Raw genomic sequence first — 25,624 nt, 5'->3', positions numbered from 1 at the left:
TATTTATGTGTAATCTCCATCCTTATGTTTATATATTTTTGTTTTTTTATGAAAGAGGAAATGGATATGTGGATGTTTTGTGTGGGGAGGTGTGTGAGGTTCTTTATGTATATGTTAAAGAAATAAAGAGATTATAAAAGAGAGGAGAGAGAGAGAGAGATAGATATATATATATATATATATATATATATATATATATATATATATATATATATATATATATATATATATATATATATATATATATATATGTGCATATCCATCTAGACTCTATGGCAAAGCCCTTCTTCTTTTAAATATTTATTTCTCATGTGAGAAATAAATATTAAGGATGCTGCAGGGGGCTCCTGGCATGCGATCCTTAGGGGGAGGAAAAGGAGGTCGCGCTTAGTCAGAGCCTCCGCCTCCCGCATGGCGCAGCTTGCTCCTTCGTTCTGCCGGCGCTTTCTTCGTGTCTGCAGCGCTTTCCCCTGCAGTGCCGAAGTCGCCACACCTGTGCCTATGCTGGGCACAGCGCCGTGTGCATGCACAGCTCTCCCTCTCCGTGTCTGTGTGTGGGTTCTCCGTGTTTTCTAGGAGTTCGCAGTTCGGTGTGGGGGAAGACTGGAAACGGGGCAAGCGGCGGAGCTTTGCGCAGAGAGCTGCTGCTGGGAAGACGCCTTGAGTTGCCCAATGCATACGCCGCGCCAGCAAAACGGATACGACTGTGGCGTCTTTGTGTTGGAGTATATACACTTTCTGACAAGCCACTTGGAAGCCATCGAAACGATCCTCGCAGGACCAACACGGCTCTCGCAGGTGCAAAACGGGAGCCTCACCCGGCTGCAGGGCAGCAGCGGCTTTCCGACAACAGCTCTTCACGCGCACCTCGGAGTGGGCGATCCCCCCGAGACGATGCTCAGGAGACGTCAGCTGCTGGAGCAGACTCTAGGCTTCAGCTGCCCGTGTATGGCTATTTGCAGCGTGGGCAGCAGCGACTGCGGCGAGAGCAAGGAGCAGGGGCCCCTCCGCCTCCCCGGAGCCACGCGCGAGCAGCTGCTTTCCCTCCGCATGGCTCCTCGCATGCCTGAAAGGCAGCTTCGCGCCGCTGTCGCGAACGCCTCTCTCGCCGATGCTGCCTCTGCGGAGCGGCACGCACAGCTGCAGACGAACGCCGCTCCTTCGGGTATGCCCAGCAGCAGCCGCGAAGCAGACGGGGAGGGGCCCCTGGGGGGGGCCCCCTGGGCGCCTTCGCGGCTGCTCCCTTTTGCAAAGGCCTCGTGTCGATCTCGAGCGCCTCTCGACCCCCTCAAATTCGAAGGCGAGCCTCCAAACGACCTTCCCCAGCAGCAAGACTCAGGCGCTGCCGCTGCTGCTGCTGCTGCTGCTGCTGCTGCGACGCACGTTGCTGCTGCAACCGCATCAGTCGGGCTCAAGGAAGAGCGAAAAACACAATTTTGTCGCTGGGGGCCCCTCCCACACTCCGTCAGCAAGCGGCGCTCTGGGCATACCCAGTGGTTTACGCAGGTCAGAGTAACACAAAGGTGAGGCGTGGCTCAAGCCAAAGGCTTTCTTCTCGCACCCGCTCTCTGCTGCGGCTCTGTAGGAAGCCTGCACGGCAGCCGCTGTGCACTCTCCGGAGAAGGTGCTTTTCTGCGGTTTGCGCGTTTACCTCTGCAGGAGAGCGCAACTGCACAAGATGCTGCTGTTTCTGCGGGAGAATGCGTCTTGGCGTGAGGACCCCAAGTTGGTAGAGCAGTTAGTTGCCCTCTTTCTAGCCGTATGAGCGGTATTCTCCTCCTCCTCTAGTGGCACTCCCCTGTCGTCCCTTTTCTTTGGCTTAGCCCATCAGGCTTATTTCAACAAGCCTCTCCTCCTCCCGAGCACCGTGGAGAGAGTCTCTTGACGGCCCTCTCCACGGGCAGCCCCTACATGCAACCAACTGCAGTTCTCCCGAGAAGGAGCGCTTGTCGTTATCTGCAGCGTATCCTGACGTGGCTTCAAAAACCTTTCCCTTGTGACTTCATTCACGAAGAGGGCAGATCCCCACAACAGCGCTGCTGCGGCCCTTCGATCAGCGCAGCTCTTGTGCTTGCCTTTTCTGCATTGCATGGCAGTGTGCCCCCGTGGGCAGCAGATCTGATACCACCACCCTCCTTCACCCCTACTGTCACTGCACATTCGGATCTAGGATTTCAAGGGTTCGAGGGATATGAGGGCACTAGCGCAGAGAAGCGCAAAGCAGGGGAGGGTGGGGTCGGGTGTAGGAGTAGAGACGACGCGAACTGGAGCCTAGCCAGCGAACGGCAAGGCCGGATTCGCCTTTTGTGGAGGGCCCCTGTAGATTCCCTTAGCAGTAGCGTTTCGATTGCAAGGCCTCTCCCCTCAGGGCTAGGTGGAGGCAGTTTAGACGAGGATGCTTGCACTGGTCAGTCGACAGAGCAGACTCCTCATTTACAACAACTTTAGCCGTGCAACATGTGGCCGGGAGGAAAGCACAGAAACGCGCACAGCGTTCTTTGCCTCTTGGGGGGCGGTCTGGATGCTGGCATCCACTGTGTATCTCCCCTTTCTGTGTGCCTTCACTGGCGGATGTAGCGAGCGCCGTAGGACCACATGCCATTAAGGCCTTTGCGAAAAGGCACTCTGTGGAGGGAGTGTGTGTTACGGTGGCGTGCCCCTGAGGAGCTCTAAAGATATGTGAGTCACTGTAGGATAAGGCTCGTCTTGAGAGGAGCTTCCATGAAATTCGCTAGTAAAGGATATCCGCGGAGACCGCATCATGAAAGGTGGACGCCTATTCACAGATGTCTGTGGAGAACGACGTGCTGAACCTCACGGATCGCCCTGCTCCAGGCAGACTACCGTTATGTATTTAGTGTGCCTCTACACTTGTCCGCGTGTTTCGGGGGGTGCAGAGTTACGTTACGACACGCTGTCACATGGGCGGGTTACAAATACTCCTCTGTTCCCCTCTGCGTCAACCATGGAGGCTTTAGAGGCGAATGCACTGGGCAACCGTGAAGACTGCCACAGGAGGAAATTTTTCATGAGACAGCCGTCAGTGGGGTCTGATGCATGGGAGCCGGCTTTCTAGCTGCCCCGCAAAGAGCTCTTCTGCGAGTCTGGAGGGTCTGCAAGACTCCCCACTCTGCTGCCGTGCAGACGAGAGCACTTGTTCGAGCGGCCGCCCCTCTCCACGTGGCGGATACGCAGAGAGTGCACAAGGGAACGGGTTGCTGCCTGGATCATGCTGCACGTGGTGTCGATGCTGCTGCTGCTGCACAGGCAGTCCGTGTGCTGACGGCTGCTGCAGAGACGTTTGCTGCGCCCTGTAGCAGGGCGGCCAGGGTTGCGGAGAGTGCCAGCCAGGCAACGTGCCCCATTGATGCAGCAGCAGGAGCAGGAGCTGGTGCTGTTGGTGCTGCTGCCACAGGGTGAGCTGGGGGTCGAGGAAGTTGACGTATACGGGCAGCTTTTGCTGCAGTGCAAAGGGCGTCAGTGGACTGCTCGGCAGCAGTCCACAGGTGGTCAACCGTCTGCTGTGCCCCTGTGCCTCCTTGAAAGTCAGAAGGCGCTCCCAGAGGCTCTCTCCAGAGGTCTTATTGGGCAATTGGCTGCTGAGGCAAACGCTAGGCGGTGCGCATCCAGGGGTGGGGGGGTAAGACGGATTCTCTTGGAAAGCCTGCGAGACCCCTGATCCCCAAGACAAATCCGCAACTGGAATCGTGCATGCCTGTTGCTGCGCAGCGGGAGCAACTCTGGACTCTGTTGAGCCCGCTCTCGCGGTGCCATCGTTCGTTCCCTCCTTGGAACACATGGAGGGCATAGTGTCGCACTGACTGAGGGTGTGTTGCTGCTGCGTGCTGATGGAGGGGCCCTCTTCGTTGCAGGCCAGCCCGGGTTGCCCCTTAGCCTGCAGCAGGAAAGCCGCACATAGGGGGCTGGAGGATCGAGGGCACGTTGTGACGGCGCTTCTAATGACGTGTGCAGAGAAAGGTGGACTCTTCCCTCCACTGTTCCCCCCCCAAAAAGCCCCTTTCCTCTCCTGACGCCGAAGCGTGCGCTGGTGCAGGTCAGGAGCTCAAGAGGCATTGGATTCGCATGCAAAAGATGCCCCTTCGTGCTGACGCGTCCCACCCTCGTCTCTTGAGAATGCGTGTGGCACTCTGATGGGGGAGGAAGCGCTGTAGCGTACCCTGTTGCCTAGAACCCTTCGCGGAAGAGGCCAGCAGACGCTTCCTCGGGAGCACGACGGCAGCCTGCGCCTGTTGGGGGCAGGGAGGGCGCAACAACAGGAGGAGGCTTGAGTAGTCGAGGCATCTCCTGGGAACTGGGATGCCTGGCCGCCTCCTGAAGGCTCCTGGTAAGTGGACAGTACCCGCTGCAGTAGAGGCGCAGTCGCTGCTTCCTTCCCTGTTTGCTGCTCTCTTAGAGCGTTAGACCCTTCACCCGCCCGCATCCCCGAGCTGCGCTGAGAGTAAAAACCATCAGACAGACCATTCCCCCCCCCCCATGACGGCCGCATTCCTGTGCGCCGCGAGAGAATGGCACTAAGCCGCTCTAACTGATGGTATATCTCTTGCTGCAGCTGCTGGGCTGCCTTCTGGAGCTCCACAGGACTCCCAGAGTCAGCACTTGGCCACTGCTGCATCAAACAAAAACGCCCGCTAGATGCACTGCATCTGCAGCGCCTGCCAAACAGAGGACCGCGACAGTGCTGGCTGAGGTGTATTTCGAGGTGTGCTGGCCGCTGTTTTTGTGTAGGGTTCCACAAGCTACTGAATTGACGCACCGTCACCGTGAAGCTCTCTGTTGTGCGTTTCAGCCTGACATAACACGAATCCCACACCGGGTTCGCATGCATACGTAACACGCGTCCAGTATAAAGCTGTTAGGCAAAAACTGTTGTCGTTTTCTATTAGATAAACGGATGCAAAAGGAGGCGCAAAGGGACCGACGCCTTAAGAAATTCTCACTGTCTCAGAAGCTCATGCTGCTTTAGAAGAAACTGCTTTCTGTTTGCCTCGCCCTTCCGCGGTTGGCGCTCGCGCAGGCAAGATGCCCGCTGTGCAAACTCTATGGCGTGCAGAGAAAGCTGAGTCGCACTGTAGGAAGGATTCAATGTGACTAGCAACACAATCCTGGCGTCGCTTTGCAGACTCCGCTGAATTTGAAAGCAGACACAGCAAGAATACATATGTATACGCACTTCTATAGGCGAGATACCGGAATGTACACAAAGCTCACGTTCACCACGTGTCTTCAGGATGGCGCAGGACCTTTCTGCTGTCTATTGGTCCCTTCGCTAGCGTTCGAGCTACAGCCCCCGCTCATAAAAAGGGCATAGTAATATGCCACATATGTCGAGCGTGCAAAGGATTGAAAAGATCCCCAAACGGCCATGAGAGCATCTAACATTTTGTGAGATGCCATCTCAACCTTTTTGAGGATATTTTTAAAGCGTGTGTAGAAGGGAGAGAACAATCGTGTTCGTGAGAAGGAAAACCACAGGGAGGCTGCCGGAAAGGGCTGCAATAAAAGGAAAGACGATAACGGGGACGGAGTTAAACTGATAGACAGAGGCGAAAAGGGGCTTCTTGCGTGGCTGTGCAGCTCCATGTGTACCTACAGCCAGGATACGCGTCAGGTTTGAGTAGCGGTATGGGATAGGGATGTCTGTTACCCGACTCCCAGCTCCAGGTGCTTGTGCCGTGCCCTGCAAGCATCATCCGATCGCACTCTGTTTCCCGTGTAGCTTGGAGGGAAACAGATACAGACATACGCATGTCTTGTGAACCGCCTCCTGGTTCCAGAGACCCCTGCTCCATTACTCAGCGGATGCTTTGCAGCAACTATGCAGAATGTGCTTGTTTCTCTCTTAGTGCCTCTAGCTCTCGAACTGGAGAAAAGCAGCGCAGTTGAGGTACACCTAAACAGCAAACACTGCGCTTTAACTTCAGTTCGTCTACCCGTGTGTCAGTCTTCTCCGCTTGATCTGGTTTGCTCTGCTCTCGTTCAGGAGAGCCTTACCCCCGCTCTTCGTCGTTCTTCCTGCTTGACGAGCGACTCGAAACAGAGGCTGAGCGGGCCACATCGTAAAGCGCGCCAATGGAATGAGGGTGTATTATTTGGCAAGAGAGCTGCGGTGTCGGTTTGGTTGTTTTGTAGCATCCAGAAATTCTCTCTTTTGTAGCAGACTTTGTAGGCAGCTCCGGATATTTTTGCTTCTATCAGATCAACGGATTTAGTGGTTGCTCGCCGAGGAGCTTTACGGGGACGTGTCGGGATGAGGAGCTGACACGGGTTCAAACTGTCGCAAAGTGCCAAGTGCTGGCAGCTATGCGGCCAGCTAGTAAGCGGCCATACCTGAGAAAGAAGAGGGACTTGTTGATGCCCGTGCTCTCCGCGCACCTCAGCTGCAACCGAGCACCAGTCTGAGGTAGCCGATGTACATTTTTCAGGCCTTTTAAGATGCCGAAGCTAACTCGCTGCAGCGTGTTGCCTTGCATATACACTAGGATTCAGACTTTCAACACACTGCTTTTTGCGCCACCTTTACGCGCAAACGCGATTTTTTTTCAAGATGCAGCTGTCTGCGTTCTTGAGCGCATTTGCAGCTAGAGGGCTGCTGCAACGAAGACCTCTCAACCTGCCCACCAGCCCCTTGGACGCCCTCTAACCTACCAGTAACTGATGCATTCAATAGCTTATGTGCTGCTTCCTTCTCTTGGAGGGGCGCACCCCCGGATTCTTACTGGGAGAACACAGCTGTCTATATCCTTGCGACACTAAGCGTTGCCCTTAGATATCACTCTCTCTCTATCTCTTTGTTGCGTTCAGCACTGTCCCAGTAACGCACTCACTTTTTTAGCATGCAAATCCGCTGCTCCTTCCGGCTGCCTCAGTCTCCGTGCGGGGCATCGAGTCATTCTTTCAGAGCCGGCGAGGTCTACCAAAGTCAGCGAACTACTGCCCACTTCTATTCTCTTGAGCCTCCCCGTACACCACAGAGTAGAGGAAGCCACCAGACGGGCAAACACCACCACATGGGAGCTGCACGGACACCCCGAAACTAGTTCAACAGATGGATATCTTGAGAGAGAGAGAGAAACTGGCAGTAGGGGGGGAGGATAAGCTCGGAAGAGGCAGCAAGGTTCGCACGGTTGGCATAAGGTGCAAACACACACACACTAAGCACCCGCCAAAGTACTTTTGCAGATGAGGCAACTGAGGTTCCCTGAAGCACTGTAGTCAGCCGGGTTAGACCCATCGAAGGAGGGTAGAGGGGTGAAATGCCGACTACTTTTGCAATGTGTCTGCACGTGCATATCGACATTCGCATTAGGGTAAGCGGGTGCTCCAAAAGCTTTGGTCTAAACGCTTTTATCCTACACGAATCAATAAAACGTCAGGATCGACATTTAGCCTTACCGAGAAGAGTTACTGTTGTGATGTGTGCAGGCAACCTTCCGCCTCTTTTCACACCTGGACACCAGTACAAACACACTCCAACAAACCCCACGCCGGAAGTGCACCCGCAGATGTGTATACACTCCACTCTCATATCTTCGCATTTACGCTTAGCCTACTAATTCTAACGGTGGAGATGCTTCCTCTATTTTGTACATACGGTTTATCTTTATATTAAGTAGCACCAGAGATGAAGACACGTGCATGCATGCATTCGTGTATTCGACAAACGAAGTAGCCTGCGGCGTTAAGTCTTGTAAAGATACGGCATCAATGATGTCACCCTCCATCCACTTCAGCAGCGCTAGCACGGCATGCAGACCCATTCGCAGTCAAACCGGAAGTCATGCATTCGACTTTCCAATCCCAAACAATCTGCTAGTGGCTATGTTGCTGCCTTCGTCTCTTCTTCACTGAAAATGCTAGTTTGTAGGGGGCAATAATCAAAGGCTAAAACTTCCTCCACAGCTGGCTTGGACGTCTTAATAGGTCCCCTTACTGAAATAAAATTTGCGATAGCTCATCACAGTTTGTTACTGGCACTTCGCATAAATCCTCGACCTGGAATGTGCCGGTGTGCGGCATCTCTTTCACCTGCGCCAGCTACATACTAGACAGCGCGCTTGGTGTTCTTCCGGAGCTATATCTTTTTAAAATTATACATGTCTCGTAACGCGCGTATTCAGCACACCGTACTGACGGCGCACGGCGGCTTATAGGCGTGGGTGTCCACTGCAGCATCAAGACTCTACGTAAAACGGACGTCACAGTAGTCGATCAGGGGCATTGAGTCACTGCCTTTATATCAACCCATGGCCGATGAGCAAGCCATTCATTCTATGCGCCATAGTTTAAAATGCTCAAAGCATTGAGATACGTGGCCCTCGATAGTTGTACACGCACACGCAGCTGTGGCATCCGATGGTCGTCTTCGTTTTCCGTGGTTCGCAGCAGATCAAACACTTTCTCCAAGTAGACCTCTACCAGAGAGATCCTGACGTCATAGTGCTGCAGCAATCAAAACAGCACGCACGCTGGAATTTGATACCCTTGATCCTACCGCTGTACGACCCCATTATGCTGGACCCCTATGCACGAAACAGGCAATCAGAGGGGCTGTTCCAACCATGAAGCGCTAGCTTTTTGCTAAGTGCCGCAGAAAAGCGTCTCGAAACATCCGTAAAGCCCTATATTTGTGCCTCTGGGTTTGCAGTGTAGGAATTGGGGGAGGGTAACGGGCTAGCAGCTTACGAGTGCCGTTGTAGGGTCAGCCAAATGGGAAACTTTCTGCTGGCGATTTTCGATAAAACCAAATATATCTGTGCACAGAAAACGCCTATTGGGAAGAAAAGTTGACGTAACGCCTTTCTTTTGTGTCCCTGGTATCTACATCGTTTCTTGGCATAACTAAGCGAATAGGAGGAAATTCGTGTTCACAGAGTATTCGTCAGTACCTCGCATGGCCCGCATGAGGATCCCCTCTTCTTCTGTATCCCCGAAAACGCTGTAGGATTTCCCACTCCCCGTTTGCCCGTAGGCAAGTAAACAGCAGTCAGCTCCTGAATTAGAGGCAACGCACTATGATGCTGCATCGGTCATACACAGCATCGCCGGCTCCATTGTGCTCTCTTGGTAGCCATTGTTTTATATTTTCATGCCATCTGTTTATTGGCTAAAAGGTTTACTCAAAGGTCCCCTGCTTTCTCCGCTTAGCTCATCTATGTTACGACGGCGCAACACCCGATGACGCAGCTGCCGCCGTTTTGGTTAGGCTTAGTTTAGGGCTGTCGAATTAGGGCTAAGGGATCCAGCTAGTCTTGCCTGCTATCACGTGCCTCACCAAAGGCAGGGCAGCATCTTCGTACACCGTTCCAGTGTCATCTGTTTATAAACAACGAAAGGCGTTTACAAAGATCTAAGGCTTAACGTGTCTGTTGTGTTCTCTGCTGGATGCAGAAAATTCTTCCTGGCGATTTCTTCTCGTTAGTTCGAATAGTTTTAATATTACTCTATTCCTCATGCCCTTATCTCTGCTCAGTCTCATCACCGTTCATTTCTCGCCTGTGATCTTACCTTCACAACCAAAGCACCCGCTGAAGGAAAGACTGGGCAGCCTTCTTAGTCTGGATGCTTCGCTGTCCTCTTTTTCTTTAAGTAGCAGTTCCTTTTTGTTAGAAGAGACGGACCAGGCACACTCCACGCCTCGTGACTCCTAATCACCACCAGACAAGTAAACTCGACACCTGCTTCTGTTGAATCTCTCCCTACCGTTGACTGGCATCTAGCTCCAATTGTGCAATTTTGAGCAGCTGTATTGTTTCGAGCTCTAATCTGTCTATTCCACTGCGGCGGCGCATACAATATTCCTTGACGAACTAGTATGGCTTTAAACTCAGTCATGACTTTGGTAAAATAAAGCAAAACAAGGCAAAGCACAGACAAGGCCACATACTTCTTGAGGCGATAGGGGCCTCAGTCTGACGAAAACTTGTACACGGGAAGACGAATCAGTGCAAACCATTTTGCTGGCTCTTTTTCTCGCCTAAAAGCTTGGATACTTCCACCTTTCTTAGTGTGATCCGTGTGTGCCGCAGATTCCACATTGAAACAAGCTGCTTTCTGGGAAGGAGACAGCATACGGCAGAAGGCGGATGAGGGTGGAAGCGGCCAAAGAGAGCAGGGAAAGCAGAGTGAGCGAAACTATGATAAAAATAAAAACAGGAAAGAGTCGTGGAAGGAGTGGAGGGCCTCAGCTCGCCTAGAAGGAATGCCACCAGCAGCATAAGCACGGTGGCGTGCGCCCTCGCCAGGGCCCTTCATGGGCTGCCCTGATGTAGCAAAAAAGGTATACCCGTTAGCAAGTAAAATTTTCAGGAAAATTATCCTGAGACATGAAAGACGAAGATCACATAGAAGAAGCAAACGGCAAAAGACTGAAACATTTCTGAAAATCCCTGGTGGGGACTATGCTGGCATGTGGAACACTGGCAGAGAGTCCATTTCCTAAGCTTGAAATATCTTCAACCTAGATCATAGGCTTTAAGACACGATATATCTGGAGCTGCAGACAACAGTTAACCTCGTGCGTGGGATGAGATCTGGAGTGGGGTATTATGGGAGCTTGGACACGTGTTGCCTGCCGGCACTGAGTCGCAGAAAAGATCTCCGTTGCATCCGAAGAAATAAAACATCCTCAGCATTTTGGGGCAACCGAATATCGATTAGTGCCATTATAATAAAACTTTTTGATTAAAGAGGTAAGAGGAGAAAATTCCTGAACCCTCCTCATTAATCAAACTATATTTGCTGCTTTCTCCTTTGAGGAGCTGCCAGGCACGGGGGTCACTTCCTCTAGATATTTGCATCCGCTGAGGCCAGAACTGTTTTCTTGCGTGCCACCGGCGGCTGCATTGTTAAGGTTTCGTCATTAGCTTGGATAAAATCCGAGTTTGCCTTCCTAAGGGCTTATAGAGTGCTGGACTGACACTCTTGCGTCCTGACCAGGATTAGAGTTGCGTGGCGACCATGATATATTTGCATTGGATAAAAGCAAAATATGGTGTCCCTTTACAACGTTTAGAATAACATAGTTGTGATACTCTCAATTTTTGCTTCAAAGAAGAGAAAGCGCTAACCCCGGTGTTTTGCGCAAGGCTGCCGTTCTTGGGGAGTCTTGCTGCATGCCTCTGTAGACCCAACACACACTGAGTCAAATCTCACCCATTGACTTTCAAATAGGTATCTAATGCCTTCTGAGCGTTCCTTGTTGCTGTATTGAGTGAAGAGCATAATGAGCTTCAGTCATTTCATGGTACCCCATGAAGACGAAAAGTGTCAAACACGCTTTGTCTTACAATCTGCCTTTTCGGCAAACACTCTAGCGAGCGATTCGGCACCAGCAGATCAAAGCATACTCATGCTGGCTTTTTCGAGAAATCCCAAACGGTATTTGGAAGAGTGTGATGAACCGATACAACTCAAAAAGGGTTGCCTTTTAGACGCATCCAGGCCCTTCATCTCCTATAAATATATGGCAGCGCCCTTTTGTTGTGTCCCCACTTGATTTTGTCCTGCGTTGGAATATTAAATTGATCAGGGAAGCATAAGTTCTGCGTAGCTGGTCACAGATTTAGAAGGCCTTCTAGTCAACCAATCGCAACACAGCACATATGCGGCACCAGTCGCGCCACGACAAAACCAAATATGGAACCTTTTAAAGGGCTTGTCCCTTTTCCGATTTTTGTACTGATACATACTTCGGAAAGATGATGGGACACACTGTGGCTTTGGCTGCCTTCGCAGTTCGTCGTTGGTGCTGCTGCATTTACAAGGGTTGCTGTGCAGGTGCATGACTGTTGAAATCGGAGAATCGTTAAGGCTAGCTATTTAGACGGCTCATAGCTTTCCTCCCTGGATCAAAGGTCACGTTCCTCTTTGCTGATGAAGAGCAAGCTATTGCCGCACCTGTCGCATGATCTGTGGATCCAACTTGGCGACCGGAACAGGCACTTCAACGTACCTCGGAACGTAGATTGGGATGGGAACGTCAATGTATGTTGGGGAGAGCCGAGGAGCTGCAAAAATCTGCAAGTAAATTCACACAAGTATGGTAAGCTTCCACGAAAACTTACGCCTAGGGACGTTGAAGAACGCGAGAAGTGCTACCGTTGCTCGCGCAGCGCAGACCGGGTGTACAGGGAGCAGCAAACAAACGTGTACTGCGTCGGTAGACTCACAGTTGTTGTTACGCGTTTTACAGGTACCGATGCCGCCGTCTCAATGCCTTGTTGATTTGCTGCCCTCGACGACAGGTCCCTACCCAATCCTTGGGTTTGAGAGGGTAAATTTGGACTGCGGGTGTATTTGCTGTCGCTCATCTTCGTTATACTGTCCGGGTGAAACAGGGTTCTGTGTGAGGCCTCATTCTGTCAGAACGAAACACGTAAAATCAGATGTCAAGAAGCGGGCAAGACATACAATACAAGGGGTGCTAAGGCATGTTCTAAAAAAATACATGGCATCGGGTCTGTTAGCAACTGCTTTTTAGTGGAAGCGGGAAAGAACTTGTTCGTGCTTAACGACAAACGCAGCACATTGAAATATCCCTTAGAGAATCCCAGAAAACGCACAAAGTGGAATGAGCCACGATCGAAAGCGAGCGGAGAGAACATATCGCTTTGGAGTAATAGGTGTGAGAGTCTGGTAGAGAAGTAGAAGTTGATGGAAACAAAACAATGCAAAATGCTTGAAGTTGAGTAGGTACAAAGGAAGTGTAGAGCGAGCAAAGGGGTGCATCGAGAGTGCACCACGACAACCAACACGCACCGCCCTGCTTGTTGGAGTGAAGGAGTTACTTGGATATTGTTGTTTCTTTGTGTTCTCCATTTCTTTCATTCATGAAATAAACTCACGCACTATGTGTTGAAGACGAAGAATTGTATACCCTCCTCTCCCTATTGGAAAAAGTCGGATGAAAGAAACGATATTTACTCGCGCAAAAGCAAACAAGAACAGCTGTTTGAAGCTATATTTCTTCATTCGTATTCTTTCCACTGACAAACGCAAGCTGCTGGTGACCCCAACAGGCGTTCTGGGCCCTAGAGCAGGAGGCAAATGGTTGTGTTCAGAAGATGGCGTAATTTGCACGCCAGTGTGGAGAAAAAAAACCGGAGGGACTGCAACTGATTTTGCATACAACTCCGGCGAGAGAAGTCGCTCATGGGGCCGGAGAAGTACACAGAAACTAAGCCCGTGTTCTTGCGTGGGACTGACTGGGAAAGAGCATGGTCACTTCTCTGCAAGAAATTGTACACATCTTTAGTAATATATCGAGTCGTGGATGTGTGCACATTCCACACCAGTGTGGAAGGACACACTAGTCAAACAGCCACACAGAACACCAACTCCTTTCCCGCAGAAAGTTCCTCATACTTTTGTATGCTCGAATCATGACCCTGCATTTCCTTCCTCATTTTTCTTTGACTTACTTCATGGATTACTATCAATCTTTCTAAGCTTCGTTGAGACTGAAGTTTCATGCATCCTTGTGCGGCGGCAGCTCCTCGACAAGCGAGATCTCCTAGATGATCTGCCAAAAAACATTTTTTTTGGTCCATTCATCACTAAATTCATTCAACAGACTTCAAGTAAATGCCATTAGCAGGAAGGATCCTACGCTTAGGGCTTTAATAATGGATTTTCGCCTGTAGCCTCCAATGCGGCGTACCCTCCCTGTCTTCACCGTGTACATGCTGTTTCCCTCCGCATTTTCTTCCTCCAAATACGATTATTTTGATATCTTTTTCTTCCTGCCTTCAATTTTGGTCCCATTTCTTCCATGCAGCGCTCGCGCGACTCGGCCAAAACTGACACCCTTATGAGAATGAAGTGAGCATCCACTTCCTCCTTACGGAGGCAAGGACCCGTGATGTGCTGATACGAAAGCGCTCACTGTGCTTTCATTCATCATGAGAAGTCAAAGTCTAGGAGACGGCTTTGACGGGCTGAGCAGCAGGCGCGGGGACCGGTGGACACTTAGCCCTTACAGCACAGGGAACAGAATCCAGCTTCGCATACTACAGCGACAGCATCAAGAGCCTTCAGCAAGCGAGGAAGGTAATATCTCTAGCTGTACAATCCCTCTGTCTTGGCTCAATAGGAGGCGCTCTCCGCGGTTGTGGTTCGCTCCTGCTGCAGCAGCAGCCGCAGCGGCGGCAGGAGCCTGTGCACGCTTGGGTCATCATCCACGTGTTACAGCAGCGGCGGCAGCAGAAGCAGCAAATGCAGCAAAGGGGTCTGTATCCTCATGTTTGCAACTGGAAGGCAATGAGTCTGGTCGTGAGGCTGGGGGGTTCCATTCTCCAGATCTCCCTTCAACTTTTAAGAGACTTAAAAGAGAGGTACATGTATCCTCTTCCAGAGGAAAAGAGGAACACAATAAGAACAGAGGGGTCAAAGAAGAAGGAATCAGAGCAGTGAAAATAGAAAGAAAAGATGAAGGGGAGCTGGATTGCACTTCACAAAAGCATGGTACTCCGTCGGGGAGGAAACGGGGCAGAGAAGGCCTCACGTTCAATGCCTCTACGCCTAAGAGGGAGCGAAAAGGGGCGGCACTTGATGCAGGGGAGCAGGCACAGTAATATCCAGTGAATACTTTTCACGCTCTTCAAGTTTTGGTGCGTATGGGTGGCACGTCAACGGTACCTGCATACGCAGACATATTGTACTCGGCGTGTGTGTCTAGAATAAATTGTCCTCTTAGCTCGGTGTACACGTTGAAAAGCACTCGAAAAGAATTGTGTGACGCTAGTGCAGTTCTCCCTGCGTCAACTCAGCCGGGCTGCTCTGATCTCGCCTTTTAAGTAGTGCGTTTCGGGATTAGAAACTGGGTTGCCCGTTGCAGAGAAGCACCAATGCAAACAGCCCTACATTAACCCGGAGTACAGAGTGCTTCGAGCGCTTGTTTTACGACACAACCAAATCTCAAAAGGTAGCAAAGCGTCTGCTCTCAGCGTTGTGCTGACCGAATGCAGTCAACTGTTCGTTCCTATACACCTCAATAAAGGGATATGGGTTATTGGCTAGTTTGCCAGAACAGCTATCTCTTCAATTGATACCTTCTCAAAACATTATCACCCCACTTCGTTCCGTAACATGATGACCAGCCAAGTAATCAGTGGTCCACTTGCGTCTCGTTATGGGTCGCAACCATTTAGTCCCTTCAGCGTTCTACCCAATTCCGAAAGCTTCACGGATATGAAATGGAGGGAGAATTACAAGCCCTTATCTAAGTTTCCTTAATTGCCTCTCAGCTCTCCCGCCTGATTGCGCTCCTTAAGGGGGGCGAAGGGAACGAGGGCTCTCTCTTTGAAGGCCTCTCGTGTGCAGGAATGGGTTTCTTGATTTGGACAGTTTCGACGGCTTCCTCATCATCCGAGACGGAATGCGCGTCCTTGCCCTCTCTAAAATTCCTTGCTTGTGCCGCTTTCGGTGCCAGCTGCTTAGACGCAGTTGCTGCTGGCTGATCTTCCTGTCTTGAATGCGACGCCCCAGAGGCAGCGGCGGATAGAGCTGTAGAGGTGGGAGGGCCACCCTTAGACTCACGAGGAGGCGCTGCTGCTGTTTTGTGTGCGGTAGCAGTGTTTTCCATACCTGATAGCTTTGCCTCTTGTTTTGCGAGACACTCAATTTCCTGCTTCCTTCCAGGCAGCTTCTGAGTGCCTGTCTCCTTTGCATCTTTTTCCGAGCGCTTTGCTGCCACCGTCAAGGAAGCTCTGCCTTCGCTACGGCCCTCGAATCCATGAGGTGGGGAACCCTCAGGATTGCAAGATTCCTTTGCAGTCGGAAGGCCACTCAAACCGTCTTGTGCGCTGGCAGAGTGAAGGTTCCTATTCTTAGATTCGCGAAGCTGCCCTTTTGGCCCAGCCTGCTTATTCTGCTCCAGGGGGCTACTTTCACTAGTAGGCTTGCCTGCGAACCGAGGGCCCAACGGTGCCAGACCTTTCCCGCTGCCATCTACTGTATAAGAGCCTGTAGAGCTTGCATCCTTTGGAGCGACACCCACAGGCCTGTTGGTAAGTGCGCCACCGGATCGTTTCGACTCTAGATGTGCCTCTGATTGAGTAGCTGCCTGCTCGGTAACCTGAGCTCCTGAAGAAGCCTTTTTCGCTGCTGTAGAATCAGGTGCAGAGAAAGCCCCTACATAGGCTAATGCAGACGTTTCGCTACGGCTCTTTGTCTCGCGAGCCTCAGAGGGGGCGGCGTCCATTGGAGTTGAAAGAAGAGTAAAGCTACTGTTGGTTTGTCTCTGACCACTGCTTATCCTCCCCGTTGGCTGGATTGCCTCGTCGAGGTGCTCTCCAGAGGACGAGGGCTTTTGTATCCCAGAAGAAGCAGAAACATTTCTTGTTGAAGCAGATTTACGACTTCCGAGGCCTCCTTTGTTGCCTTGACGATCGTCAGGGCCTCCAGATGCCGTCTGTAGCTTTCTGGAAGTCTCAACCTGGATGCGAGCTCCGGTGTTAGAATGCTCAGGAGACACTGTCGTTGCAGCTTTGAAACCTTCAGCTATTTTCGTTTCTTGCCCTTCTCCCTGAGGAAGCAATGTGACGCGTTCTACACTGCCGATGTGCTGTCGCAAAACCACAGCATCCTTTTTGGCCTTAGAGCTCCCATTTCTCGGCCGTCCGGATGCTGACTGCTTCCCCTCTCTGTCTTTCTCTCTGCCTCTATGTTCCTCCTTCTGCAGCTTTCTGTCAACGTCAGGTGCCTGCGCTGGCTCTTGCTGTTCGCGCTTTCCCTCTTTCTGCGGCTTCGTGTCTACGCCAGGCACCTGCTCTGCCGCCTTCTTTCTGCCCCCTTTTTCCTCCTTCTGCAGCTTTCTGTCAACGTCAGGTGCCTGCACTGGCTCTTGCTGTTCGCGCTTTCCCTCTTTCTGCGGCTTCGTGTCTACACCAGGCACCTGCTCTGCCGCCTTCTTTCTGCCCCCTTTTTCCTCCTTCTGCAGCTTTCTGTCAGCGGCAGATGTCTTCACTGACTCTTTCTCCTTGCTACGTTTTGCATTCTTCTGCGGCTTACTGCCAACGGAATCCGGCTGCTCTGCCGCCTTCTCCACGGTCCTTCGCTCGTCCTTTTGTAGCTTTCTGTCAACGTCAGGTGCCTGCACTGGCTCTTGCTGTTCGCGCTTTCCCTCTTTCTGCGGCTTCGTGTCTACGCCAGGCACCTGCTCTGCCGCCTTCTTTCTGCCCCCTTTTTCCTCCTTCTGCAGCTTTCTGTCAGCGGCAGATGTCTGCACTGACGTTTTCTCCTTGCTACGCTTTGCATTCTTCTGCGGCTTACTGCCAACGGGAGGCGGCTCCTCTTTTTGCTTGCCCTTCTCCTGTTCCACGTCTCTCTGTGTGGCTCCCCACATTTGAGTCCGTTGGTTTGCTCCTTCTTCCTCGAGTTTTTGTTCCTGCTGTATCCTTCTGTCTGCGTCCAGTTCTTGCAGTCTGGCTTTTCCAGTATGCTTTCTCGCCTCAATGTCGTTCTTAAATGCTCTGAATGGGTCTTGTGTTTCTTTCTGGGTGTCCTTATCTTTCAACTCTGAATCGCCCTGATTGGCTTCCCCTGTTCCAAGTATCTCGCTGGCCCTCAGCGCGCCGCGAGCCCTCAACATCAAGTACGCTGAAAGCACGCAAAAAACGAAGAAACCAACCGCTTGATCTAGCTGCTTTTAGCCAGGGGATACTGCCAAAAATTCATTCGAGGTACGCAGGCATCCTCTGTGAGCAACCAGTGCCTTTTTTTGTCTGTCTCCCTGGGCTTTTTCTCCATCGGCCGGAAAGGGATACCCTAATTCCACTTGTGTCTGCTAGTTCAATTTTACAAGCTCCTTGCTTACCGCTACTTTCCGGCTTCGTAAGGTTCAAGGCTGCAGTTCCGTAGGCGCAAAGGACATTTATATGGTCCTCCGACCTCATCCTCTGAATAATGAGGCTAATGATGCCCAAGGATGCCTGCGGCGCAGCAAGCGAGCAATTGTAGAGCTGAAGCGGGAAAGCTAACGACAGTGGCATTCTGCAACATGGGAAGGCTAGCCTTTGGTACGATTGGGGCTCGTTTCAGCAGAAGAACCGAAGGGATTCGGCACTGCAAAAGGGGGAGCGGTGACAATGTGGCATAAGACGAGGGGTAGGATAACAGTGTGCTACAGCAGACGCCACACACAAAAAGGAATCCTGCAATGTCTTGGTGTTTCATATTGTACACAGTTGGCAAACCACCCAACTGATGAGGAAGCAGGGCACAGAATTGCTCTGCAATGGGGAGAGAGAGGGCAGCAGTAGAGAAGGGCTAACCTTGCAACAGCGGTCGGGAGAAAGTGAAAAGTACGCCACAAGGGGTCGGAGGTACACGCATACGCACACAACCTAGCGAGGCACAGGACGGCTTACAAGATACACATTATGCATAGGATAGTGCAATAAATTTAAGGCATCATTACTTCGGCGGCGCATGCAATCATCAGCAAGGTCCATCCACTGGGATACGATCTGGCCTCGACATCTGTGAAAGGGTCCGCCAAAAGATAGTTAAGCAGGCGGTCTTGTTGCAGCAATAGACAGAGCTGTGGCGTTGTGAAGAGCTCTCCGTATCCGCTGCGAATGGCGCATGGTGGGTGCACAACAAGGCGGATGCAAAGCGACGGTCGGAGGAATTAGATCCTCAAAACGACACAGTGACGAAACTATTACCAGCCCGCATATCGGCAAAGTTTTATCAACAGCCAAGCTAACGAAGAGCCGCTTTAGCTGAGGAATCAGGGAAGACCAGCTGGACCAGCAAGAAAGGCGGGTGTCAACTGTACAAAGTAGAAAAGGTAGCGCGAGCCGTGAGGGTTCGTAACGCGCGGGATGCATCTGCGCAGTCTTACTGAGAGATGCATGACGGATGACATGGACATAGTAGAAGTGGACTAAGAGGGTTCACAGAACGATAGAGAGTGGAAATGGGGCGAGGTGCGCTTACGGTTGTCTATAGGTGCATATTGGAGTGTTTATATGAGCCCTGTAATTCCGCAATGCCTCGAGGTTTCCTCCTACAGCGCAAAAGAAAGTGTTAAAGGCGAGTTCAAAGAATCAGTCGCGAAGGCTGGAGACTCCAACATCCCAGGAGAGAGAGGCCAAGGACCGCGCGTCTGTGGCTGTTGGTGTAGGCAACAACAGCAATTGATGGAGGCGATCTCTGTTCACTGGGTGGCGTCACCAAAGTTTCAAAGCTCCGAGGCCTACTGGCCATAGCCGAAGGCTCATCAATCGTCCTAAACACGTAGGCACTATGCTCGAAACATGCATTTGCGCACCGGCCACAGCATCGTAGAGTTCTTGCCTTGTTGGAGTTTTGACTACGAATCGTCTGAACGGCGAGCACGGGCTAATGTAGAGGTGTTTTGTTCTCGGGTCCTGAACAGAGCATAAAAAACTGTATTTCCTGGAGAAACGTTTTCGAATTTCGCTTGCTCCCATCCAGCGATTTCCCTGCGCTGCAATCTGAAACGCTACCACGGCTTCCCGAAACAATGTAGCCCCCAGCTAGAATAATCTCTCTTCAAACGCGCAATTCCAGAATGGTTTCCACTCGCATGAAGGGTCTGTTTACCTCCTGTGAGTTGTTGTGAGCGCTTAAAAACTGTAGCTCTGTTGAGCTAGGTACATGTGAAAATGCTAGGACACTCCATGAGCCTACGGATTACGCTGCACGGGCTTCGCAGAGACGCTAAAATGAAGCACGTGCTTCGGAGCCTACCAGAAGAGTGTCCATTTTATGGTTTCTTCGCAAGCAGTAAGAAGCGGTCGACGCATCACGAAGTCAAGGATTTACCCGCTTCCGCAACAAATTTGTCCCCGAGACACAAAGTAAGAGGCGAAGCTTCACCAAGCACCCATAGGAGGAAGACTGTACTCGACGAAATACAAATGAGGAGGTGAAAACAAAGGGCACATCCCGTTTCCCACCTTCGCAACACTGTCTGTTTTATGAGGCATCTGGGTGCTGCCGCCGCCTTGGAGTACTTGTGGTGGGAAAAGCGTTTAGGTAAAACAGCTAAAGAGACCACACTATTAAAAGAAAATAACACAGCAATGGCATGCGTTACTCTCCCCAGGATCGGATTGAGGTCAATATGCTATACAGGGTGCGAGCTAGTTGCTGCATCGGCACAGGACCACTAGAGCACAGCCCTGCCCTAGAAGAGGGCGCCACACTGTTGCTTCACCAAGAATCAATTATAATTAATCCTAACATATTTTAACTAAAACACTTTGCTAGGCTTAAATTCGGCAAATAGAACTTCCACAAATCCATTGGCCTTTCTCGGGGGATTGTGGCACATGTGGCACAAACACTGCTCAGACCAACGAGTGCACACAGCGAAGGCGAGCACCCTGTTTACTTTGGTTCCATGGTGGTAATTGAATCAAGCTGTACTTATAGAGCAGTGTACTAGCTACAGGCAGGAATGCAATTTGAAGGAAGCTTGCAAATCCTTGATGTGATACAGTGAATCGGAGTGCTCTTTGGTAACTGCAGCATGAGTGTGACCACGTGGCGTATACACTGAACGTCATGGAGGTCGCAACAGTAGAAACGCAGGCAAGTGTATGCAATCCCCCAGGAACAAGAATTCAGGCAATCAGAAGCAGATCCAGAACGGCAGACATCGCACGTAATAGTTTCAGTACCATTGTCTCGGTGCATACCATGCCCAAGCATCGCTGGCAGACAAGGCGGCAGAGGCGTGCTATAGCCGCCACCCATAACCAAAGCAGGACAGATCTTCAGAATCTGTGCTTTTGTTGTGGATACCACATACGCGCATCTAGGATCTTCGCCGCAACTCCAGGCTCTAACTACAGTACACTTGCATCTACAGGTGAAGCAATGTCACATTAAACACCAGTGAACTACAGGAAAGATGACAGAGCTTAATCGGCACAACCCTTATGCAGAGCTGCCATCGGGGAGGCTGCTTCCCTGAGGTATTTCAATGTCTCAAAGCAGGCACGCCGATTGTTCCTTTCCAGGCTCTGCATAAAGGAAAAGCAACACAACATATACAGCAGCGTATAGCGAGTTTTAGGCCTCCCAGAGGTAACAGCTTGCAACGTATGTTTTTTGTGTATATGGGAATACAAAAGGTGTAGCGGACAAGCCTACACTCTGATGCATGGTATACGAACAAACAAGCACCCCAAAATGTAGTAGGCTTGCTTGTTCGTGTACCAAATTTTATTGCCGACCTAGTTTATCTCTGTACAGGAAGACGCAATGCTTTTGTGTGCAGATGCTTTAGATGCTATGTGCAACTAGCTGCGAATACTCGGATTGCTCACGTGAAGCAGCTACCAGGACCACACCTATCCCTCGGCTCTAGTGTCGGGAACTCTAAGGGGTACACCCAGAGAAAAGGATGGAGGCGCTGTGAAATATATCCAGTAAAACCCAATTAAGTTTGTATTTAGTCCGGAGTAATGATCTTTGATCCTACAATTGGTAGCATCGCATGGCCCGATGCACCTGTTCCCCGCTCTTCGAAGCTTTTGATGTAGTGGGGTGTCACGCTTTCCTGGAGCAGTTGCCGGGGCGTAATAACGCCATTTGGTGATTCAATAGCCTTGTCATATTTGACAGCATTGAAAAATATCCTCTGGCTATGGAAGTTGACCTTGGTGGAACGCTTGATGGGGCGGCAGAAGCCGGCCTGCACGCTAATGTAAACCAAATGTCCGCTTGCGAGCGCCTTCTTTACTTGCAATTGATACTGATAGCCCGTTAGTATTATTTTCTCCTCGCAGGCTCTGAGTCTTCCAAAATACCGTGTAATTGCTGGTTACCCTCAGCGCTTCACCAAAATTAACGAGAGGTATAAACCTCTCTGAGGTGTCGTAAGGTGAGAAAAATAGTAGAACCCTTCATACGAAGGCAGCAATTATGCTGCGCAGACTAACCATTAGTCCTTATAGTGTGTTATAAAGAGTTGTGGGTATGTTGATACTCTTAGAGTGGTTTGCTGGCCTGGACGCCAACGGCAGCACAACATTATAGAAAAGTATGCTTCTAGAATCACGAACGTTGTAGCAAAGCGCTCTCGCGACGCCTCCGCAGTTTATTAATGTTATGGGCATCTCCTCTTGTCTATAATGATTTCAGTTTGTATCAACATTGCGCGAGTTCTATGCTCTTGACACCCATACATCCGCGAGCATTGCAGAGCTTCAAAACGGCAAGAAGGTGAAGCACTACCTCGTGAAAAATGGACTGTTGTGATTCAACTAGAACGAAAACTTCGTACTTTTACATTGCGAGATCGCTCTCCAGTCATGTTATGCGCAATGCACATGATGTTCGTTCAGGAGAGTGCAATGCACACTATAGTGAAAAGGAGTTCATAGCCCTCCTGGTGTCCTGGTATGCGTCCAATGGGAGAGGAGTATGCATTGTCAGGTTCAGGTTGACAGCAGCTGCAGCTAACCCATATCCTTTACCCTGCATTTTTCAAAGTGTCCCGGTTTCTAAAATGCCTTAACTGATCTCAATATGGACATCATTGTTCGACTGCCTAAGGTCCATGATCACAATAGCATCTACGTAGTTTTCCGGGCGCTTACCACATATGCCTGCACAATATCATGTTCCAGCGCTGTCACACCTCAGGAAGTCGCCCACGTACTCTGAACTCATTTTTGAAGGCTCCACATGTTTCACAGCGGTATCATTACGTACTGGCATCCCGTGCTCATTGGTGCACTTTGCGTGCATTCATTACCCACCTCCACGTTGGGCATAATATGACCACAAAGAAGCACCCCGAGACCGATTTGCACACCGGGTGCAACCGCACTCTTCGGAAGTATCTCCGACTGTATGTTCAGAAATGTCCAATTGCTTGGCCTGAGTGTCGTCCTTGTACTGAGTAGGCTTCTGATACTACACTCTTCTACTCGTTACCCATATGCATCCGTAACTCACCGTGAGGAGCCTTCCTCTCATTTGGGCCAGAACCTACTGGTTCAGGGTGAGCAGCCACCCTTTACGATGAAGAGATCCAGAACTCCGCCGGTGAGTGCACGCAAATGTATGCCAAAAGCTCGAGAAACAAGGACGGAACTACGATAACTGGTAGTCGGCTGTATTCTCGGAGCCTGGAGTTTAGGTCCTGGTGGACCTGTATGCTTCACGACGTGCACCAGAAGGTGTCCCTTATTGCACGAAGAATTTTGCGGCCAGGCAGATAGAGCCATCTGCCATTCTTTCGAGAATCATTGATGTTCCTCATTCTGTTGATTTCCTCTACATTCGGAGGTGTAAAACTGTCAATAAAATGTCCCTTTAGATATTCTAAATACCATTGAAGTATTTGCGGACCTTGCTGCGCAGGTTGGTGACCCGTGTGGAGGCGGACATTCTACTCCTGGCCGTAGAATTATTGGATCCTGGGATAATCAGAGCTAGGGAAACACCAGACGGAATTTACCAGTGAAACGGAGGAGCAAAGACCAACCTTACTGGCTCCTGGAGGAACGGTTGTGAGCTTCTTCGCGTGAGATTTTGCGACGCTATTCAACTAACAACTCGACTTGCCATAAACGGTGTTCCTTGCAACCCTTGTTGATTGTCCTTTCCCAGCGCATGCCATGCCTGAGGGAGCTACCTTTATCAGTATGTATTGCTTGGAAGTTTGCCGATTATCATTGTTATGGTTTCTTGTACACACAGATTCTACTCGAGCACTATCAGATAAGCTGCCCGTAGATCCTTCCTTGCTCCTTTTATTGGGCTTTGCAGTAGACTGCGCTGCATGCAAGTGTTCTATAGGCATGCACAAATCGATCTATGAGGCGCGAAAGCACTGCTGAACTAGCGCCATTTGATCCCCTTCACACTTCTGCCCTCCGTTTTCTCGTAGCAGGAACCCATTCACACTTTTCATCGCTCCAACGACAGCTAGGCATCAAGCTGTCATAGGCGAGTTCGTTTCGTCCAGTATTTTCTGTTGGCCAGTGTGCGTACCTGCCCTCCATTGGCTTCACTATAGCTGTCGATATACACGTGTGCTCTTCTCGTATTGAGTGTTTTGGTCTTTCCGCGGGCACGGGGAATGGCAGTAGGGCGATAACTCCGCTTCATTGTGTGCACCTCGTGTCTATAAACCGGTAGGAGAGAGAAGGGCGTTTTGTTGAATTGGGGGGAAAGGTGTGGCGGGATAAGGTACAATCAAAGATTTTCTCCATCAATGGTTGTGCTCAGCTAAGGATCCATAAAGAACCGACTGGTTGGCTTGTCCGTTCACAAATTTGATTTATCGCAGAGGTCTGCTAGCTTGACACTAGAAGACTTAGCGTTGTGTGCGTGTGCCCTAGATTGCATGTGCAACTAGTTGTGAAAGCCCAAAGTGCATAGAGGGTGCAGCCACGCGCACCTGAGTTGTACTTCCCCCCTCATATCACTGGCTCTGAGAGGCGCAAGGAGAGTATCGCAAGAGTTTTCTGGAAAAGACTCAAGAACTTTCTACTATGTTTGTGTCAACTCTGTAGTTAACGGTTTCCTTGCAGAGACTTTGAATGGGGCGTTACAAGGGTAGTGCTGGAGTGTACGGGTATATTCAGTGTCGAAGAATACTAGCTGCAAACTACACTTTCTTTAGGGTTTATGCCGCTAGAATGGAGGCTAATGCGACCCTCTGCGTTCGGAAACATTATGGCCTCTCTGATGGTCAGAAAATAGTAGAGATGTGCTTGTAGTAACAAAGTTGCGGGGAGAACCAGGAAGCCATTGTAAAGAACGATTGAGTCAATGTGTTGAGGTCATCAGAGGCGGACATCTATATTGTAAGTGCGCACATGCCGTGAAAGGGTTTTAAATGGTAAGATCTAGCGCGCCAAACAACGGAAGCCCCTGTCACCTATAGCGTATCGCCGGTTCTCACCAGTGGAAGGCTCCCTAGGGATACTTCTACATTGGCTGGCTCGGTGGAAGAAAAGGAGAAGATGAACACGCTTCATTCATGATGTGGTTCTACATTTAGGTGCTCATGTAATATGCAAACAGCAGCGTATTTATGCTTCTTCATCCTGTCAATTCTGCTGCACAACACCAGGAAAAGGATGATTAGGGAGGGCAAGAAAGCAAATAATGGATGCGTTCTGTTTCTGCTTTAACAGGTTGGGGGCCTACCCGCTACAACACCACCGTGTGAAGCAGTTCAACGAGGCATGCCTGTACCATCTAGATTCAGTGTTGGCTGGTTGGGGGATGGCTGCCTCGGACCCCCCAAACAAAGCCACTCACGAAAGCTCAATTCGCTTGAGAAAGAAATTGAATTGAACCTACTTTCTCATGTCCAGTAATAACATAGAAGGACTTTTCTGCTCCCCGCCCACCTCGAGCCACCACCGCTGGCTCCCGGGGCCTTAATCCGGTGGCTTAGATCCTGGGGAAAGCATGGATGCAGACCACAGACAGCCTACCTCATTTTATGGCTATTTATGTTTTCTGACTGCTAAGGCTAAAGGTCCTTCAAGCGTACAGCAGTGGCAAATAGCGAAAAAAGCGGCGGTGACGGCAGCAACGCGTCACCCGCTGCATCGAAGCGTTTTATCGTATAAAACCGAGGGTAGTGGACTCGCTCATTAGA

The 25,624-nt window shown here is 50.6% G+C and overlaps 3 protein-coding genes across 3 annotated transcripts; 1 reads left to right on the top strand and 2 right to left on the bottom strand.

The window, feature by feature from the left end:
• Nucleotides 1-331: 331 nt before the first annotated feature.
• On the top strand, nt 332-2,448 carry LOC34623915. Its single transcript, XM_026335263.1, has 5 exons — nt 332-385; nt 577-1,134; nt 1,417-1,523; nt 1,660-1,759; nt 1,864-2,448. The coding sequence occupies exons 1-5, from the start codon at nt 332-334 to the stop codon at nt 2,446-2,448; spliced, it is 1,404 nt and encodes a 467-aa protein (XP_026191048.1).
• A 2,506-nt stretch (nt 2,449-4,954) lies between these two features.
• Nucleotides 4,955-6,153, bottom strand: LOC34623914. Its single transcript, XM_026335261.1, has 3 exons — nt 6,013-6,153; nt 5,612-5,698; nt 4,955-5,146 (listed from the first exon to the last, which is right to left on the bottom strand). The coding sequence occupies exons 1-3, from the start codon at nt 6,151-6,153 to the stop codon at nt 4,955-4,957; spliced, it is 420 nt and encodes a 139-aa protein (XP_026191046.1).
• Nucleotides 6,154-15,072: 8,919 nt separating this feature from the next.
• Nucleotides 15,073-17,608, bottom strand: LOC34619712 (retinitis pigmentosa 1-like 1 protein). The gene is made up of 4 exons (XM_026335260.1): nt 17,290-17,608; nt 17,029-17,160; nt 15,362-16,644; nt 15,073-15,180 (listed from the first exon to the last, which is right to left on the bottom strand). Exons 1-4 carry the CDS (start codon nt 17,606-17,608, stop codon nt 15,073-15,075), a joined length of 1,842 nt encoding a protein of 613 aa, XP_026191045.1.
• Nucleotides 17,609-25,624: the final 8,016 nt, after the last annotated feature.

The sequence above is a fragment of the Cyclospora cayetanensis genome, unplaced genomic scaffold (assembly GCF_002999335.1).
Source record: "Cyclospora cayetanensis isolate NF1_C8 unplaced genomic scaffold, CcayRef3 CcayRef3_contig_63, whole genome shotgun sequence".
Lineage (NCBI taxonomy): Eukaryota > Apicomplexa > Conoidasida > Eucoccidiorida > Eimeriidae > Cyclospora > Cyclospora cayetanensis.
This window is presented reverse-complemented; position numbering and strand designations above follow the sequence as displayed.

What these genes read in the sequence shown, in the direction of transcription:
- LOC34623915 (XM_026335263.1), top strand. Translation starts at nt 332, where the DNA reads ATGCTGCAGGGGGCTCCTGGCATGCGATCCTTAGGGGGAGGAAAAGGA. An exon ending in GGGGAGGAAAAGGAGGTCGC is followed by an intron (nt 386 to 576) that starts GCTTAGTCAGAG and finishes CGTGTTTTCTAG; the next exon opens with GAGTTCGCAGTTCGGTGTGG. An exon ending in TAGTTGCCCTCTTTCTAGCC is followed by an intron (nt 1,760 to 1,863) that starts GTATGAGCGGTA and finishes CCTCCTCCCGAG; the next exon opens with CACCGTGGAGAGAGTCTCTT.
- LOC34623914 (XM_026335261.1), bottom strand. Translation starts at nt 6,153, where the DNA reads ATGCTACAAAACAACCAAACCGACACCGCAGCTCTCTTGCCAAATAAT. An exon ending in AAGAACGACGAAGAGCGGGG is followed by an intron (nt 5,699 to 6,012) that starts GTAAGGCTCTCC and finishes TGATGCTTGCAG; the next exon opens with GGCACGGCACAAGCACCTGG. An exon ending in ACCTGACGCGTATCCTGGCT is followed by an intron (nt 5,147 to 5,611) that starts GTAGGTACACAT and finishes TTTCAAATTCAG; the next exon opens with CGGAGTCTGCAAAGCGACGC.
- LOC34619712 (XM_026335260.1), bottom strand. Translation starts at nt 17,608, where the DNA reads ATGTTGAGGGCTCGCGGCGCGCTGAGGGCCAGCGAGATACTTGGAACA. An exon ending in GCAGCCGGATTCCGTTGGCA is followed by an intron (nt 16,645 to 17,028) that starts GTAAGCCGCAGA and finishes GGAAGCAGTCAG; the next exon opens with CATCCGGACGGCCGAGAAAT. An exon ending in ATGAGGAAGCCGTCGAAACT is followed by an intron (nt 15,181 to 15,361) that starts GTCCAAATCAAG and finishes GGAATTGGGTAG; the next exon opens with AACGCTGAAGGGACTAAATG.